Genomic DNA, 18,730 nt, shown 5'->3' on the forward strand with positions numbered 1-18,730 from the left:
GGAGAACAGGGCTGTTTGGCCTGGAAAACGCCATTCCCCCTTATCCTGCCACTCCAGACCCTCTCCCAAAGTCCCTCCTCCTCTTTCTTGTAGCTCCTTCAGGCACTGGAAGGTCTCAGTGAAATCATCTCAAAGCCTCTCTTTTCCAGGCTGAGCAATCCCAATTCTCCCCCCCTTTCCTTGTCCCTCCGATCACCTTGGTGGCCCCCTCTGGACTCGCTCCAGGAGATGGATGCTCAAATTCCTTACCCAATTCCAGCCACACTGGATGGAGGGGAGAGGGGCAGCCGAGGGGCTGAGGATTGGTGATGTGACCAGTTGTTCCCAGTGTGGAGTTGTGGCACCACTCCTGCTCTGACAGGAAAATGTCCAGGACCAAATTCATCCCCTCCACACACAAAACACCGGCTCTGCACCCAGGGGAACACAGCCCCAAATTCACTTGTGCTCGCTCTGCCGGGGCAGACCCCACATTTCCTGGGACCCTGGTGATGCTGGGAAAGTTCCCGTGAGCACAACATTCCCCCATGGACCTCAGCACTCGCCAAACTGGTTCAGTGGGTTTGAATCCTTTGTCATCCTGCTTCCCAAAGCACAGCTCTGCTTCCCAAAACAGCTCTGCTCCTGAGCCTGCTTCCCAAAACACAGCTCTGCTTCCCAAAGAACAGCTCTGCTTCCCAAAATACAGCTCTGCTCCTGAGCCTGCTTCCCAAAGAACAGCTCTGCTTCCCAAAATACAGCTCTGCTCCTGAGCCTGCTTCCCAAAGAACAGCTCTGCTTCCCAAAACACAGCTCTGCTCCTGAGCCTGCTTCCCAAAGAACAGCTCTGCTTCCCAAAGAAAACCTCTGCTTCCCAAAACACAGCTCTGCTTCCCAAAGAACACCTCTGCTTCCCAAAACACAGCTCTGCTTCTCAAAGAACACCTCTGCTTCCCAAAACACAGCTCTGCTTCCTAAAACAGAGCTCTGCTTCCCAAAGAACACCTCTGCTTCCCAAAACACAGCTCTGCTTCCCAAAACACAACTCAGCTTCCCAAAGAACACCTCTGCTTCCCAAAGGACACCTCTGCTTTCCAAAGAACAGCTCTGCTTCCCAAAACACAGCTCAGCTTCCCAAAGGACACCTCTGCTTCCCAAAGAACACCTCTGCTTCCCAAAACACAGCTCTGCTTCCCAAAGCCCAGCTCTGCCCCTCAGCCTGCATGCCAAGGGCTGCAATAGGTGGTGGCAGAACTGGGGACCTGCGTGGGCCCAGCTGTGCCTCCGGGACTGCCCAGCCCCGGGAGAAGGAGGATGGTGGGAGGAGGAATCAGGGCTGAATCGGGGACAAACCCCAGCAGCACTGGCACCTGCTAATTATGGCATTGGCAGTGTCACCCACAGCCAGGACTGGGCCTGCCTGGGGCTCTTCCCAGGGCACAACCCAAAACCTCCTCTGCCCTCTCAGGCCAGGGCACAGCCACCTCCTGGCTCGGGGAGCCTGCGCCCAGACAGGCTCCTTGGGGAGCCTCTGCTGATCCATACTGGGTGTCACAGAGCCCAGGGTCACCCCTGGGGCAGCTGCCAAGTGACCCTGGCTGCCAGCCCTGGGATTCCCTTGTGAGGTTTCCAGAGCTGCCTGGGGCAGGAATCCCGGTGAGGAGGTCCCAGGGATGGGCACCACAGAGCTGAGGATGTGCCTTCCCCTGGCACCTGGCAGGGGTTGCCTGTGGGGTGTTTGCACCCACTGATCTCCTTCCCCACCCTGCTTCGTTCCTTCAGTGGAGACTCCCAGAGCCCCTCCACCACCAAGCACACCCCAGCAGGGTCTCACCTGGCAGAAGCCAGCCCATGTGGACAATCCCACAGTGGAGTTCCATGCTGGCTCCATCAGGAGCTCCTCTCCCCTGTCCCCATCTCAGCCTCCCTGCGTTCCCCGGGCCCGAGCCGCGTTTGGGGCCGTTCCCATTCCCGTGGTGGCAGAGCCGTGGCCATGTCTGGCACAGGGATGTGCCACAGGCTGGGGGATTTTCCACATGGAGCGAAACAGAAAGAAGGAAAGGGCACTTGGCCACGTTCCTCTTGGCTTCTTTCCACTTTCTGCTTTTGATGTTCTCCCTTTTCACAGCTCCTCGCTCCAGCCTTGAGCCCCAGTGAGGGTGGAGAGCTCATCCACCACAACAACCGTGTCTGAGGCGGGGCAGAGCAGCACACACAGCCCTGGGCTACCCGAGCCCAAAGCAGATAAACCCCACAACCAGGGTATCTCAGGTACCTCGCTGCCCGGGTATCTCAGCGCCATTCCCTCTCCAAGGATGCCTGAGGGCTTTCAAACACCGGGGAGAGTGGTCCGTGCGTGGCAGGAGGTGACAAGGCTGGATAGGACCTGTGGCGGCCCCCACACCCAGCTGGGTGAGGGGAGCCCTGCCAGGGCCGCTCCCTCTGTTGCTGGTGGCACCGGTGGATCCGGAGGCAGGGGCTGAGCAAAGCCTGTTTTCCTGAGGAGAACCCATCATTCCTTTACACTGAGCAATGCCCGGTGCCGCTCCCATATCCCGGCTTTGGGGTGCAGATCCCCAAGGCCGCGGCTGCCCGGCCCCTCAGGGCACGGCGGGGCCCAGCACGGGCCTCCCCTCACAGCACCGGGACAGGGCCGGCCCCGGCCCGCGGCCCGCCCGCGCTGGGCTCCACAGCGGCAGATTAGCTTCCTTGCCAGCTTTGCCTGCATTTGGTGCCCTCTAACAAGGACCTTCCACCCTCCTGGCAGCCTCGGCTCTCTGCTCCCGGCAGCGACTGCCCGAGGATCCCCGGGGAGCTGCAGGGAGCTGGGACCGGCCCCTCGCCCTGCGCGGTGACAGCGTGAGGGAGAAGCCAGTGCAGGGGCTCTGGGCTGTGATGGAGTCCCGGGAGTGGCCCTGTGGGAGCCACCAAACAGCCCCAATCCCACCCAAACCCAGCTGGCAGCCTGGCCCCATCCTGGTACCAACACATCCAGGAATTTTGGAGCACTGCTGCCCACACAGCAACAGCTCTGCAGGGGCCAGCTTAGCCACACTAAAAGCCACTGCCAGGACAAGAAGCCGATGATTTTCTTAACAAAGCTCTGCTTTGCAAAGCCACGTGAATCCCCCTCAGGAGACAATCGACTCACCGAGGTACAGCCAAGATTTCATCCGAGGCAATTCCTTCTGTGCCTTCTCCCTGCCAAACCCCTCAGCCTCGGGGAGAGAGGGCTCTCCCAGCCCCTGCCTGGTACACTTGCAATCCTGCAGGAGCTTGGCTTGTTGGGGAATTTTAGTGAATTTTACCTGATTTGAACCTCTGCTTCAGCCCAAAGCAGCAGCGCTCAGACCCTGCAGAGATCCTGCTTTGCCCTCTCCTGGTTCTCACTCTGCTCCTGCCTCCAGCTGGGCTAATCCCTGCTGGCCCAGCAGAGCCCCAGCTGGGGCAGCCTCACTGGCCAAATAACTACAGAAAATTCCAAGTTTGGGATGCACAGGGGCTGGGCACGTGCAGGACAGGAGCAGGGACATGGGAAAGGAGCAGGGATGTGGGAACAGGCTCCAAGAGGCCTCAGAAGAGCTGCTACACAAGGAAAACAGAGGCAGAAAGACAAAGACAGAAAGTGGTTTTTTTTTTAAAGATGCAAAAGGATTTAAAACCAGGGAATTGCCTGGTGGTGGCTAAAATCACCTTTTAAGGGAGCCTGAAGGCCACTGAGGCAGCACTGGAGGGATGTCCTACAGCCACTGCCTGTTCCCAAGGGAATCCAAGGGCTCCAGGAGCTGTTGGCACAGCAGGGCAGCTGTTTGGCCTTTATTAGCCCCAAAGACAGAGCAGGAGAGTCCTTTATGCCACAGAGGTAACACGGTATGGGAGGAAACACCGAGCTCTGCAGCACTCAGGAGCTGAGTGGTGAGGCTGATGAGGGTTTAAGCTGCTTTCAGTATCAGTTTTCAGGGTGACAGATGGAGGGAAGGGGGAAAGAAACCCCACCCCGTTCTCTGCTTGGGCCTCCCGTGGCTTTGGAGGCATCGTGCTGTATTTTAAAGCTTTTAAATCTGACCCCATTGTTGGCCACCTGCTGGTCACATCCTCGACACAACAGCCCCCCTCAGGTGCCCCCCTGGGAAAAACTCCAGCACAGAGCAGAAACCTCAGCCCAAAGCACAGCATGGATGGAGTGAGGGGAACACACAGCTCTGACACTCAGGTAGGTGGCTGCAGCCCCAATCCTGGAATCCCAGAATAGTTTGGGTTCAAGGGACCTTAACACTCACCCTGTGCCTGCCCATGGCAGGGACACCTCCTCAGATCCCAGGCTGCTCCAAGCCCTCTCAAACCTGGGCTTGGGCACTTCCAGGGCTCCAGGGGCAGCCACAGCTGCTCTGGAAGTTTATCCTAGAAGCAGCAAGCACAAGCCTGGGGTTCTGCCACAGCAAGCGGCTCATCCGTGTCCTGCTGCAAGGAGGGGTGGTCAAGAGTTTGGAGTTTTAGGACTTTATTCCCTGTGCCCACAGCAATCTCTCTGTTTTGAGATGGTAGAGGTGTAATCACACGGAACTGTGGGTGGGACTGGGGGGTCTCATTTGCACCCTCTGGGGTTTCAGCCATTCCCAATACCTGAGCAGGGCTCCTCCCCAGCACTGCTGGGACATAGCCACTCACCCCACAGCTGGCTCCCAGGGACTGGGGGGCACAGCCACTCACCCCACAGCCGGCTCCCAGGGACTGGGACACAGCCACTCACCCCACAGCTGGCTCCCATGGACTGGGACACAGCCACTCACCCCACAGCCAGCTCCCAGGGACTGGGACACAGCCACTCACCCCACAGCCGGCTCCCATGGACTGGGGGACACAGCCACTCACCCCACAGCCAGCTCCCATGGAGTGTGGGACACAGCCACTCACCCCACAGCCGGCTCCCAGGGACTGTGGGACACAGCCACTCACCCCACAGCCGGCTCCCATGGATTGTGGGACACAGCCACTCACCCCACAGCCGGCTCCCAGGGACTCTGGGACACAGCCACTCACCCCACAGCCGGCTCCCAGGGACTGGGGGACACAGCCACTCACCCCACAGCCGGCTCCCAGGGACTGGGACACAGCCACTCACCCCACAGCCGGCTCCCATGGAGTGTGGGACACAGCCACTCACCCCACAGCCAGCTCCCAGGGACTGTGGGACACAGAGCAGCTTTAGGGGAAGTGTAGCTGTAAACCAGGGAGCGCTGCAGTGGTTTTGCTCCAGCTGAGTGACCTTGGAAAGGAGCATCCTGACCCAGGCCGGTCTCCATCTGCTTTCTCTGGACACAGAGGAGGAGTTAAACCATTCCCATGGAGCGGCTGTGGATGGCAGAGCGGGACTGAGAGCTCCTGCCTGGCCCCTGTGGTGCTGAGCTGGTGCTGGGCCCCTGGGGCTGCACCAAAGGGCAAGTTTGGGGCACTCAGGTCACTGCCCCTGGCTTTTCTCCACCCCACATCCCCTTCCCAGAGCTCAACCCCTCCCAAGGCAATGGGGTAAACTTATAACCATCACTTCTGATTTAACATTTCATCATCTCCCCAGTCAAGGGATTCATCTTTGAGGGAAAACAAAATTCCGATTTTTTTTTTTTTTTAAACAAGAAAGAATTCCAAGTTTAATCCTCTTGGGAGCAAAAGGATTAACAGCAGGTTTTAAGAAATAGGTTTCCAAAAAAAAGCAAGTTAAAATTCCACATAAGGCACCTCCATTTCAGTATTTTTTGACATGGATACAACAGAGTGAACCAGGAAGTTCCCAGGCACGTGGAGCTTCCCAGGAGCACCAGTTTTCAGCTGGAAGTTGGTGTGAGGAAGATGGATTTAAGAGCTGGGGCTAAAGTGACGCCAAAACCAGCAGCAAAGCAGTTTGGGACTTGAGAGCTTCCTCAGCTGGGGGGTCCAACACAGCCGAGGAAGTTCTGCTTCCCTCACAGATTAATGCCACCTCCTGCCTTCCCTGGCAGATGGAGAATTGGCCACAGCCACCCCCAGGGAAGCGGTGTCAGAGCAGCTTCTGGGATCCCTCACAGCCAGGATCTGCCCTGGCAACGTTTCAGGATAAGGAGAACAACTCAGGCTCAGAGGCAGCAGCGACACCGCTGAGAATCCTGGGGTCACCCCATTGCTGAACCCCCTCAGCTCCCAAAAACTCTCCCTCCACTGAAACACCAACTCCTCCAGAACCAACACACACAGAAATGAAATACCCTGCAGTAAGTAAACGAGGTGAACGTGGTGTTTATGAACAATAAGCAGGTTCCCCTTGGATGGACTCCCAAGGCTTCCCAGAGTGCTTGCCCGGGTGGGAATCCCGAGCCATCACAGGATATTTCCCATTTTCCTTCCCCACAATGCTACACAGAACCAAAACCGCAGCTGAGAAAAACAAAGACACCCCCAATCCCCCCCCAGCAGGTCACCCTGCAGCAGAAACAAGGTTTAAGTACAATCCAGATGATCCAACCGCAGCGGTATTGGCTTCATTTGACTGTATTTAAATAAAATTAAGCATTTAAAAATTAACAGGCACTACAATTCCCTGGCAGTGCTGACACCACCCAGCCCAGCCCCACAGGGCTGTCCCCACCCTCCCTGGGTGCTCTGGGGGTGTCACACAACACAAGAAGCCACAACATTTTCACGAAGCAACGTAACCAAAAGAATCCCAAGGCAGCTCCCAGCCGGTGTCCGGCTCACGGGGCCAAGGTCCAGGTGATCCCAGGGAGGAGATGGCCCAGGGGAGTGGGAGCACAGGAACACGTGGCTGTCCCACTGCAGCCCCCAGGCTGGGCAGTCCTTGCAGGTCCCTGCAGGCCTCAGAGCTTCTTGAGCCGACTGTACATCTCCCTCTTGCTCTTCTCCCCGGCCCAGGTCCGGCTCTTGGTGCGGAACCTCTTCAGGTCCTCCTTGAAGTCCTTGTGGTGCATGGGGCGGTAGCTCTGGGGCTCACAGAAGCTCTGGGGAAACAGGAGCTGGGGTCACCTCAGTGTCACCAGGGTGGGGATCCCAGCACCAGCAGCCACTGGAACAAACAGGGCCAGACCCCCGCTCCAGGCAGGAGCTCCGTGGCAGACACACAAAGCCCGGGGATATTCAGGTTACAGCCATCAAAACAAGGGCTTTGTGTGCAGGGCTCTCATCCCAAATTTCCTGGCAGACAACAACACACAGGCTGAGCTGGTTTAGAGCTCACCTTGGAAGGACTGGAAGGATGTTCCAGCTCAGGGTGCTGATCAGGCCAAGGCCGTGGTCCATCACAGGGAACAAAGATTGCTGCGGGTCCCCTCCTGCTCACAGCATTCCCTGATCCTTGTGCCTCGGGACAGCTCCGGCTCCCAGGGAGCCGCCCTTGGCTGTCCCGTGCTGCCACCTTGAGGTGCCCGTCCTCAGGACAACCCAAAACCCATGGGGACAGCCCAAACCCCGGGTGTCCCTCAGCCCAGGGGAGCCAGCAGATCAAAGGGAGAGCCAAAACCCCGAGGGCTGGGAGAGCCAACACCCCACAGGGAAGGAGCTGACAGCCCCATCCAGCTGGCCAGGGACAGGCCAGGTATCTCCCATCTCCCATGGGATGACTGAGAGCCTGAGGCTGGTTTGTGTCAGAGCAGCAGAACACATCCCAGGAGCGCTGGGACCATGGAAATGCTGCAGGAGCAGGAGAAAGTGACAGGAAAAATCCCACCCTTGAAATGCTGGGAAGAGCTGGGGGCTGTTTTAGTTTCCTTGTCTCAATTAGAGGCTGCAAACTCCAAGCTCAGGTTTTCAATTTTGCTGGTTTAGGACTGTACAAGAGCTCAGGTTTCCATTTATTATCCAGCAATTACTGTCAAGCCTTGTCTTCTCCCCTGCTCTGAGCAGGCTGAAATCCCTTCTGTGAGTGACAGCTTGTTCTAAAGGGGCAGAAACCACTTCTGTTTTCCTCTTGAGACAAGTGGAAAAGCCCTTCAGCTATGGCAGGAAGACAGCTCTGAGACATGGAACAGGCTGAGCTGCTCTGGGAACAGCCCACTGAGAGAGAGAGAGGAGGAAAAGCCCCCCAGCCAAACCAGAAAGTCTGCCCCAAAGAGAAGTTTGAGTAAGAATAAATTAATATTATTCATCTGTTCTTTCTCCTCTGAGTGTGAAAGAGACCACAGAAAGGCTTGGGTTGGAGAGACCTAAAGGATCTTGTATCACCCCCTACCATGGGCAGAGACACCTTCCACTAACCCAGGCTGCTCCAAGCCCCATCCCACCTGCCCTTGGGCACTTCCAGGGATGAGGAATCCACGTTACTCACCTGGCACCTCGAGAAGAAATCCTTGTAGCCTCCCTTGAGCACGTAGAGCTCTGGGTAGTGCAGGTTGGGGTACTCATTGCTCAGCCTGTCCTGCTCCCTCACAAACCGGCACCTGCAGCAGGGAAAATCCCATGTTAGATCCCATATCCAACCAGTAACTCCCCAACCTGCACCCCAAATCCCCCATGCCTCGATGGTGGAGCTGAGCTGCCTGTCAGGGAGAGGCTCAGGAGCCCCACATTCACAGTTCAGAGGCTTTTCCTTTCCTCTCTGAACATCTCAGTGCTCCAGCCCAGGTCCAGCACACCTTCTCACACCTCAGGCTGTGCCAAAACCTGTCAGAGGTGACAACCACCATGTGCACAGCAGCTGGAGCCACCCCAGCCCCTCTGCTCCCAGTGCTGCAGGAATTCCTGAGCCAGGAGAGGAACTCACATGCGAGGGCCCCGCTCCGAGGAGAACTCGCAGTGGAACACCACGATGACCCGCTTGTTCTCCGACGGCTGGATCGGCTTCTTCAGCAGGAAATTTTCCACCTCCTCTTCCATGTGGAGGTTTATGGCACCCTGGAAGGGTGGAGTGTGAGCAGTGAGTGGAACAGCCACAAACTCATCCAACTTCCTTGGGAGTAAATTCCTCATCTGGGTTTGCTGGAGGAGCTCTGGAACCCTCTCACAACTCCACCAGGACACCACAGTCAGTCTGGAATTGGCTCTGTGGGATTCCTCAGCCAGGAATTCCTTCCCAATATCCCATCCAAGCAGTGGGAGCCATTCCCTGTGTCCTGTCCCTCCATCCCTTGTCCCCAGTCCCTCTCCAGCTCTCCTGGAGCCCCTCCAGGCCCTCCTAGGAGGAGGAGCTCCAGCACCACAACATTTCTGGGTGACCTGTTCCTGGTTGTTTTACACAGCCATTTGTTCTTTGAAGTCTGACATTGAAATGAAGTTTAACATTCCAATTTTAGCTTCCTGAGATATGAGTGTCCCATCTTCCTCTGGAAGCTCTGTCACCCTGAGGGCCACAGAGAGCAGAATGTCCCCTCTCTCGAGGCAGTGGTCACCTCGTGACCCACACGTGAGCTCCATGTCCAAACCCAGCAGTGAGTGAGCGTGACAGGATCCCAGAGGGGCCTCTCAGGAATAACATATCCACAGGGCCTTGGATAAAAATCAACCCCCCAGGGATCCAAGTGACCCCAGGCTGCAGCAGCTCCAGACCACCTGCACTGCTCTTATGGAGCCAACATACCTTGATGTGTCCCCCTTCGTACTCATAGGGGTATCTACAGTCAATTATCACAAACTGCTTGATGAAGCTCTCAAACTTCCCAGTCAGCACAGACACCATCTGAGAAAAAAAGACCATGAAAACCAGAGTTCAGTTGTTTGAAGCCATTTTTGTGTTGTTCCCCAACCCCCACTAAAGAATTTTTCTAGCTCCCTTGGAGCACTCACCATTTCTGAGTCGATGTATTTTAAATCTTGATGTTTCCCATCGACAGTGGCAAATAAATAACTCTGAAAGAGACAGGATTGAGAAAATTCCAGCTGTGAGTCACATGGGTGACAGCACAGCATCCAGCAGTTCACTCTCTAACAGACACTCTGCTGGCCAGAATCTCTGCAGGAGTCAAAACTCCTAAGAATGCTAAAATCAGGCACAGAATTTAGTTTTTGGCTCCTACACTAGAGGGATTTTATAGGGCTTCAACCACAAATGGATCACTTTGTGTCCAACCTGGGACACCCCCTTCTCACCAACAGCCTCTCCTGGTTGTTTGAATATCAAAGAATTGTTCAGGTTGGAAAAGACCTCCAAGATCAAGTCCAAAGAAGCAAGGCAGGTTTATGAGGGAACAGAAAAGCCTCTATAAAGGGAAGTGTTTTTCTGGGCAGGTTTGAGACATCCCCACCACGAGAGGCCCTTAAAACACTTGATCCACCACTCAGCCATGGAATCTCTGGAATTACCTTGGAGAAGTCCCCGATAAGGTCTCTCTGGTCACTGTCCAAAATGCTCTCGATCTCTGCTGTGGAGGGCTGGGTCCTCACCAGCTTCAGACTCTGCAGGACACAGAGATCCATGAGTGCTGAACACATCCCATTCCCTGTTTCCCACAGCTGACAGTGCACTCCCAAGCCCTGAATTGCCCCCTCAGCTTCCCTGCCCAGGGCAAAGCTCAGGCTCAGCACTGTGGAACTGCTGCCCCAACAATCCCAACCAGATTTCAACTCCCCCATCAATTCTCTGGCACAATCTGGATGCTGAGCCACCAACCGTCGAGTCCTTGGAAGTTTCAGGCAGGCTTTTCCTCTTCTTGCTTTTCCCTGGAGAATTCTCCTCCTGGGATCTCTCCTGCCTTTTCTGGGTGGTTCTTCCTGCAATGCTTGACATGGACGAAGAGCCGAACAACCGGCACCGCTTGGCCTACGAGGGAGGAGTTGAGTTGTCCAACAAATAAACACGACTCAGGCTTGCAGATTATCCCAAACTTGGCCCTATTTAAAGCACCACCACTGCACAGCAACAGGGGGCTGTTAATCTGAATTATCCAGGCTTTACATTTCCAGTAATACTTGTTACTAGGGGAGCTTGGAGCACCAGAAGCAAGATAAAGAGGCAGCAAAATGCTCCACACCAATTAGCAGCCAATTTATCAGAAGATTAAGGAGCTTTCTGCTGGAGTTCCTTCCCGGGTCTGTTATCAGAGGATCAGGTTACAGCACGCCAGGTGAGTCTGTGCACAGTGAATTCCAGATATGCCAAGATTCTGATAAGGGAAGTCAAGATCTTCTCATATTTATGAAATGCAAGAAGAATTTTTATGCCTATGAACGCCAATTGTTCCACACTGACAAAATCTGCCAGGTGAACTGCTCCAGAGATAAAGGAATTCTGCAGGGCTTGTTCTGCTGTTCTCAGGGACACAGGAGACAGTGGTGGCACTTGTCCCAGCTGCCTGGCAGTCCCTGTGCCTGTGTGGGGACACTCACCCGACTGTCCGCTCTCCTCATGACCAGCGGTGCTGTCCAGAGACTGGACACGTCCGAGGGCATCTCCTCGTCGTTCTGGGAAGAGAGGGAAGCTCATGCTCATCCATCTCACCACAGGAAACACTGCAACTACATGGCTGAGGCAAAGACTCCAGCTGGATTCAGCTGCTGGAGCAGCTTCAGGCCATTATCTCCATTATCAGTCCAGTTCTTAAGGAAATAATGGAACTGAGCTGAGCCAGGCTGGAGAAGGTGAGTTTATCAATTCATTGATTGATTAACAAAGATGAGCTTCCAGAGCTTTTAGGCACTTCAAATTCTCTTGGAAACAATCCTGTAGTTAAGTGGCTCAAAGCAATCATCACCTCTGACTTTTTTAGCAAGTCTCTAAAGATGCCAGCTGTTCAAATAATTCCCTCAGTTCTTAAACTAAAAATAATTCACTTGTTCACACCCCAAACAAATCCCACTAGCTGCACTAGGAAGGAGCACTTATAACACACCCCAGAGTGTGTTTAAAAAGATGATGAGAACTAATCAATCCCCTTGTGGGAGATGTCCCTGCCCAAGGCAGGGGGTTGGAACTGGACAGGCTTTAAGGTCACCTTCAACCCAGACTTCCAATGCCAGTCTGGGATTCTGTGATTCCCAAAAACTCAGCGTGATGCAGTTTGAGCAGCCAGAGCACACCAGACACATCAGGCAGAGCTGATTTGGGAATCTCCACCTCATTCCCTCTGCACACACCTTCAAGTCCTGGTCATCCAGCAGCTCCAGGAAACCATCATCATCCTCGCTCTCCGAGGAGGGCAGGGAATGCTGCTGCAGGAAGGCTGCCCTGGAGTTCTCCTGCTCCCCCGAGGCTGTTTCCCCCATGGGCAGCTGAGAGGAGACAGAGGGAGTTTTAACAGCATTCCCTCTGTTCCCTGCAGGGTGCTGTAGCCACCGAGGGGCTGCCCTGGCTCTCTGCACCACAGGGAACACCGTGGTTATTCCCAACCCTGAGCTGCAGCACGGGCAGGAATGGGGAGGATGAAGGGCTGCTGGAGCCAGGGAGCAGAGACAAGACCTGGGCCCCCAGCTCTGTTTCTGTACAATGATTTTTCAGTTGCTTTTTCTAAACAATGGGCTGTGAATAAGGTAAATTTCCTCCCAGGATGTCACATCTGGACACAAAATCGAGCTGCATTTACACAATTGGGTTTGTTGTTCCAAGTGCATCTGCCTGAACATTAAGTATCAGCTTTGCTGATCATTTCAATCCCACATCAATGTCCACACTCCTTTCAGTGATTGAGCAGAACCTCAGCTCTGTGCTGGCCCATCTTACCCAGAACAATGTTTCAAATTTCTCATGAGCCAAAGGTGAGAAGAATTTTCTTATCTGGCAGATAAGTAAGCCCTTCTTTTTGGCAGCTGGCTGACAACACCACTTCAGAACCCTGATATAGTTATTTTGATCCCAGAGAATTAGGTGAGAATTAGTTGAAAAGAACAAACTACCTGAGCTGGAGATGAATTCTGCCTTGCTCCATGAACACCCCTTCCATCACGGGAGCCACGAGAAGCTGGTTTGGTTGGCTTCTTAAACTCAAATGATTCCTGAAATAAAAAAAAAAAAGCAAAATGATCATTTTACCAAAATTACAAACTGTGTTAAGTTGCTTGGATCCTTTTATCTTTTCAATTTTTTTAAGCTGCCTGACATTTTGGATTTAAGCTCCCTGCTGCCAACAGGAATAGTTTGAAGGTGAATGTTTTCAAATTAAAGATGTTACAGGAGTGTTTCATCTAACATAATCCAGCATTTATGCTCTTGGCATCACCTACAGGCTTCAGGGCTAGTGAGTCAATTTTCAGCAGAATAAATCACTCTTGGAGGCAGCCAAGGCTGTGTCCTGACACCTCATCCCCCAGAGGATTCCCAGCAGCCAGGGCAGACCCAGGACACTGAACCCAAGAGGAACCAGGGCTCCCCAGGGCAGCAGTGGGAAGCAAGGGGGTGACCCCCCCAAACACCTTCTGGAGGCAGCTTTTGTCCAGAGCAGGCAGCAGGAAGAGATTTTTCCTTTGCCACAGCCAGAAAGGAGTCAGGGTCAGTGGCACAAAGGCAGAACTGGGCAGAGTCTTCCCAATTTTTATTAACCTCCCAACAGCTTGCAGCCACTCTAATCAGAGCTGCAAGTTCCCTTCAGAAAAACTGAGCTAAAGGTGGTTGTGCCTGAAAAACAGCCTGGCAGGGAGTAATTGAAGCCCTTCCCATCACATTCCTTGTGCAGGGATGTGCTAATCCAGCAGTCCCTCCCCTCCCACTGGATCAACACAGGCACTTACATTCTCCTTATTTTCATCCTGCTCCAAAGGCTGGAAAGCATCAGTGTCCAGAGAGTCAGAGTGGTTTCTCTTCAGAGCAGGGCTGGAGCCCAGCAGGCTTTGCTACAACACAGAGAAGACAGTTCAGGACTGTGCATCAGTCCTTGCACAAGCACATTTCAAACACTGAAGGGGTTAATAAAGACTGGAAAGTGTCTGACTACAGTTTTTGTACACCCTGTGCAGGAATCCTCTGCTCACATCTTGGTACAGGGACCAAAATGCATCCACCAGTGATGGAGCCACATCACGGAAATTTCACACTAAATTAAGTGAGATTGGGAATTTACAAACTGCAATTTTGACATTAAGCACCCCAGCAGCTGGTCTTGAAGCCAAAAAAATTAACTAGTGTTCAACTAAATGTATTCAACCAAAACCATGCCAAATCCTTTAACATGTATAAAACATCAGTCCCACTCTCACTTACTGGCAGGGAATGGATTCTTCTGAAAGGTATTCGAAGGCTACAATGAAAAAAAACCAAAATTTATTTCAACATTTTGCTTTAAAAGGCAGTGACATGAATAGAAATTAATAGAAATGACCCCCCAATTCCATAATCTACGAGAGACACCAAGGAAGAATTTAAAATACAATTATACTTACTTCAGCCTGCTGGATTTGATCGCTTTCTCAAACCTAAAATCAAAAGATCAAAGGTCAGAGTTGAAGGTCTTAGAGGTCTTTCCCAAATTCAAGGATTCTGTGGTTCTTAAGGCACAGACTTAAATCAAATATTAAAAAATGCAAGTTAGCTAGACCCTGGTGCAGCCCCAGCCTGCAGGGAGGTGCCAGTGCCATGTGGCTGGCACAAGGCTCTGCTCAGAGCCAGCCCTGGGCAGGGACAGGGCCAGTCCTGGCATTCCAGCTGTGGGGCACATGGAGAGGCACAGCTGGAATGTACCAGCAGAGGAAAACCCTCAGCAGGCCTCATTAGCCCAGGTTTGTTAACGAGGCAGGTTTAACACAGGGGTACTCACGTGTCCTCCATGGTGTCGTGCGAGGACGTGGGGCTGGGAGAATCCAAAGCCAAACCTGCAGAGGAGATTTCCCACTGATTCATATCCAGGGATTAGCACACACTGCTACAGATTCCCACAGAAAGACACAGGAAATTCATGTGCAAAGTCCCATCTGCAGCCTCACCTCGCTGCAGAATAAATAAGAGTTAGAGCCACTCCCCACCGTGGGGTTTGGCTGTGGATCAAGTGTCAGTGCTTGGGGAATTCAGGAATAATTAAAAAAGGCCCTCCAAGCCCTGCCTGGGCTGTCACATGGAACAGAGTGTTGGTACTCAGCATGGAATACTCTGTTTATCCACCACACACACTTTAATAAACAACTTTTTAATAAACAATTCCTTTAGGGTTTTTTTAAAAAAAAGAACCAAAAAGCCATGGTTTTAGTTACACCTCTTCCTACAAATAAATTTTGGGCTCTTTCCAAAAAAGAGGCAGTCAAAAGGCCCTTCTGAATGTCCTGGAATTAACAGGAAGCACTTCAGAAGCACAAAATCCAAAGTCACTCCAACAGGGATTCCTGAGGAGCCACAGAAAGCGAGGATTTAGCAAGGCTGGTTGCTCTGCCCTGCTCTGTGGTTTGTGAGCTGTACTCGTGCTTTAGCACTTCATAAAGTTCTTTTTTTAGACTGAAAGTGCCCTCAAAATGGGGCATAAATCCAGAGTGAATCTACAAGTTATGGGGTGAGAGCTTATTTCATCTTCACTGATAAAACATGTCGTGTGAAAAACAGAAAATCCTCCCAGAACTGAGGGGTTTCAGATCATCAACCAGCCCCTGGTAAGAGGAAAACACAGGACAGAGCCACTCACTGGCACAGGTTGGGTTTAAAGAGAGAAAACACAGTGAGGACTTGCTTTCCCTCCCTGCTGCTCACAGTCTCCAGGACAATTAAAGCAAAAAAATAAAAGAAAAACCCATGCACAGCCCAAACCATGAGCTGCAGAGGCTTCCTGAGGGATTTTCCACCTCCTTCCTTCCTTCCAAGAGCACAGGAATGAGAGAGAGCTGCAAGCAGGGATGGTTCTCTCTCCAAACTTTTGACCATGCCAAAAGTGCATTTCCAGCTCCTAAGCATTATTTATTAATTGGGGAATCCCTACCTGAGTCTGTGGACTCTGAAGACGCCAATCTGTGTAATCCATTTCTGGTTCCCACGTCTTGGTCCAGGTTTTCATGCTGCCTGGAAAGGAAATTTGGGATTTACTTTAAAAGGAAGAAATACAACACTGCAGGTAGGTACAGCACAGGTGGGCATCACCTGGATTTCTATCAGAGCCCAATTATCCTTTCTGGAACTGCAACCCTCTGTTTGGCAGCCACTCCTTTAATTCAAGTTTTGCATAGAGAAAATTGCCAAACTTTCAATTCAAACCCATTTTGATAAATAGTTACTTCCAAAAGTTTGTTTTATCTGCTAAACCTCAGTGCTGAGAGAAAAGAAAATCATATGGAGCACCACACATATAAGAGAAAAGCTACTTGAGTGAGGCTCATCAACGTGGTTAATTAAAAAAACAAAAAAAAATGTAGCCAGGGTAACAAAATCAAAGGGTTGAGTAATTTCCAGGGGGGCACTGCCAATGGTTTGCAGGAATCCCAGGAATCTTAAGGAGGGAAAAACCATAAAGCAGGTGGTTGCAAAAATGAGAATGACAGAAAAATCAACAAACAAAACCCAGGAGGGTCATTGAGACTTGAGTGGGCCAGGACAAAACAGGAGCCACAAAAGGGAGAAACTGTGGGAATAATGGGATTAGAGGAGTTAAGAGAGCAGGAAAATGGAGCAGCTGGAACAGGAGAGCCCAGAGCCTGCAGCACCTGGCACTTGGGAGACAGAGAGGAGGAGGAGGAGGAGGGTGCAGGAACAGGGAAGGAAGGAAGGACATGGAAGGGACACAAAGGTATTTGTAGGAGAAAAGGAATCGCAGGGAAGGGCTCAGGAGGGAGGTGGATGCCCAGAGCAGAACCAGGAGAAGGGGAAAGCGTCCCAGAGCATGGATCCATGTGGGATGGGGGAGAGAACAGAGGGGAGGCATCAGCAAAGGGGTGGGGGACCCTAAGGGAGTCCGGGAAGTTTGCAGGGTGGGAGGGATAAAAGCGAGGCCTCACGGATGGGTGTGGGGAGAATAAAGAGCTCCGGGAGGCCTCGTTTTTGGGGGAAGGGCTGGGAGAAGAGGGGCTGCAGGCCTCGGCTGGAGGTGTGGGGAGAGAGAGAAAGGATGAGTCTCAGTGCCCCATTCCTGGGGAGAAAAGAGGGTGAAGAGACCCCCAAAGCCTCCATTGGCGGGTGGGGGGAAAGGAAAAGGTGGGATCCACGAGGCCTCACTGTTTTTGGGGTGAGGGCAGATGAGCACCCCGAGGCCTGACTTGTGCAAGGAGCGGCGACAGGGAAGGAAATGAGCTCCTGAAACCTTGCAGCGCCGAGGAGGGAGTAAAGACATTCCGGAGGGCCTGGGGAAGGGGGGGATGTTAAAAGACATCCCTGGGGCTTGGGGGGCTTTTTTATTTGGGGGGGGGGGAGGCGGGAATTCCATAAGGCTTCACTGCGCGGGAGGGAATTACGGGGGTGGATGGAAGCAAAAGAAAATGACTCGTGGAGGCCTTGGTGTTTTTTATATATGGGAGAGCGTCCCTAGGCCTCGCTTCGGGTCCAGCAGGGGGAAGAAAACGTCCTGGAGAGGGGCAAAACGCCCAGGAGAGGGACAAAGTGCCCGGGAGGGCTTGTAGGGGTGGGGGAGAGGAGGAAGGGGCTCCTGTGGTAAGGGAGTTAGAAGCGGGGGATAAACCCTCCAAACCTCGCTTTTTTTGGGGGGGGAGGAGGTGTCACGACAGAGGCAAGAAAAAGGGGGGTGCCCGGGCCCAGCGCTCGCAGGGCCCCGCGCCCCAACTCACCCGCGCCCCAGCTGCTCCATGGTCAGGCGGAGATCGGAGACAGGCGAGAGCTCATCCTGAAAGAGCGCCTTAACCACCGCAGGCGAGGCGGGGGACGCCGGCGAGAGAAGCAGAAGGCGACGGCGGTGGGAAGCGCTCGGGGTGGGCTCCATTGGAGTAGGAATAGGAACTCAGCACAGCCGTCCCGTCTTCTGCCGTCAGCGCGGCCGCCGCAGCGTTTTGACCCCAACCGGTGCCCGTCGCCCGCTCCGAAGCTGGCGCCAAACCGCGGCTCAGCCAATCAGCGCGCGGCGTCCCGCGGGGGGCGGGTTGTTTTTTTTCAAACCTCCCCTCCCACCGCGCGCGCCCCGGCCAGTAGGAACGGCGGGGCTGCGGCCAGGCCCCGCCCACTGCGGTTGTTTGACGTCTCTCTGGACCAATAGGAATGCGAGAAAACCGGGGTGGAGGGAATGCGCGCCAGCGCGGGGGGGACTACATTTCCCAGCATTCCTAGCGGGCCCGCCGCGTTATCGCTCCCTGCATTGCATGCTGGGGAATGTAGTTCCCGCCTCACAGCTGCGCCGCTTTGCCGCCATGTTTCCAGGCTCCCTTTAGCCTGGGCGTGAGGAGAAAATGGGGAAGATGAAGGAAAAATACTCAGCAGGTAACACGGCCTCTCTGTGATAAAGAGCCCTGTCCACATAATTTCTTTTATGCCACTTTATGGGGTGTTCGGTGAACGGATGGGGAAATAAGGAAGTGCACGTCCCTGTGACACCAGGATGGGGTTCATGGAGCGACGAGCAGGAGAAAGAGACTTGGCAGTCCCCCACTTGTACTCCACATAAACTCTTTAGGACACGCAGCTTCTCCTCAGCTCAGGGCTGGCAGAGATCTGGTGTCCGGTCCCTGGCAGATGCTGTGCCATGTCTCTCCGGTGGTTCTGGAGGCTGCTGTCTCCAGCTGATCACTTTGGATCCAGAGGATCTCCAGGACACGACCCACAACCCGTGTCCCTCTGCCTGGGCCCTGCCACCCGCTAGTCACACAATGCTCCCGGTTCCTGGATAAGAACCGAGGTGTTTGTTCCTTCCCTGAGCATCCCGGATCTCAGCGATCCCCGTCACACCCCCGGCTCCAGCTGCTCTTCCAGGTATGCCCTCACTCCCACACTCCC

General features: G+C 53.5%; 1 protein-coding gene across 2 annotated transcripts; it reads right to left on the reverse strand.

The window, feature by feature from the left end:
• Nucleotides 1-5,611: 5,611 nt before the first annotated feature.
• Nucleotides 5,612-18,338, reverse strand: CDC25A (cell division cycle 25A). 2 transcript variants are annotated; one of them, XM_058831512.1, is made up of 16 exons: nt 17,575-18,332; nt 15,783-15,862; nt 14,640-14,694; nt 14,266-14,298; nt 14,087-14,123; nt 13,618-13,719; nt 12,787-12,885; nt 12,031-12,165; nt 11,284-11,358; nt 10,568-10,717; nt 10,261-10,353; nt 9,745-9,807; nt 9,539-9,637; nt 8,726-8,856; nt 8,291-8,402; nt 5,613-6,968 (listed from the first exon to the last, which is right to left on the reverse strand). In XM_058831512.1, the coding sequence occupies exons 1-16, from the start codon at nt 17,724-17,726 to the stop codon at nt 6,828-6,830; spliced, it is 1,557 nt and encodes a 518-aa protein (XP_058687495.1). In that variant the 5' UTR covers nt 17,727-18,332; the 3' UTR covers nt 5,613-6,827. The 2 variants fall into 2 exon arrangements, with proteins under 2 accessions (XP_058687496.1, XP_058687495.1); XM_058831513.1 differs by lacking the exon at nt 12,031-12,165 and having other exon boundaries at nt 5,612-6,968; nt 17,575-18,338.
• Nucleotides 18,339-18,730: the final 392 nt, after the last annotated feature.

This window comes from Poecile atricapillus, chromosome 2 (genome assembly GCF_030490865.1).
Source record: "Poecile atricapillus isolate bPoeAtr1 chromosome 2, bPoeAtr1.hap1, whole genome shotgun sequence".
NCBI classification, from domain to species: domain Eukaryota; kingdom Metazoa; phylum Chordata; class Aves; order Passeriformes; family Paridae; genus Poecile; species Poecile atricapillus.

Coding starts and splice junctions, on each gene's coding strand:
- CDC25A (XM_058831512.1), bottom strand. CDS start 17,726: ATGGAGCCCACCCCGAGCGCTTCCCACCGCCGTCGCCTTCTGCTTCTC. Junction 9,808..10,260: donor TTATCGGGGACTTCTCCAAG/GTAATTCCAGAG, acceptor TGTCTCTTTCAG/AGTTATTTATTTGCCACTGT. Junction 6,969..8,290: donor ATTTCTTCTCGAGGTGCCAG/GTGAGTAACGTG, acceptor CTGTTTCCCCAG/AGCTTCTGTGAGCCCCAGAG.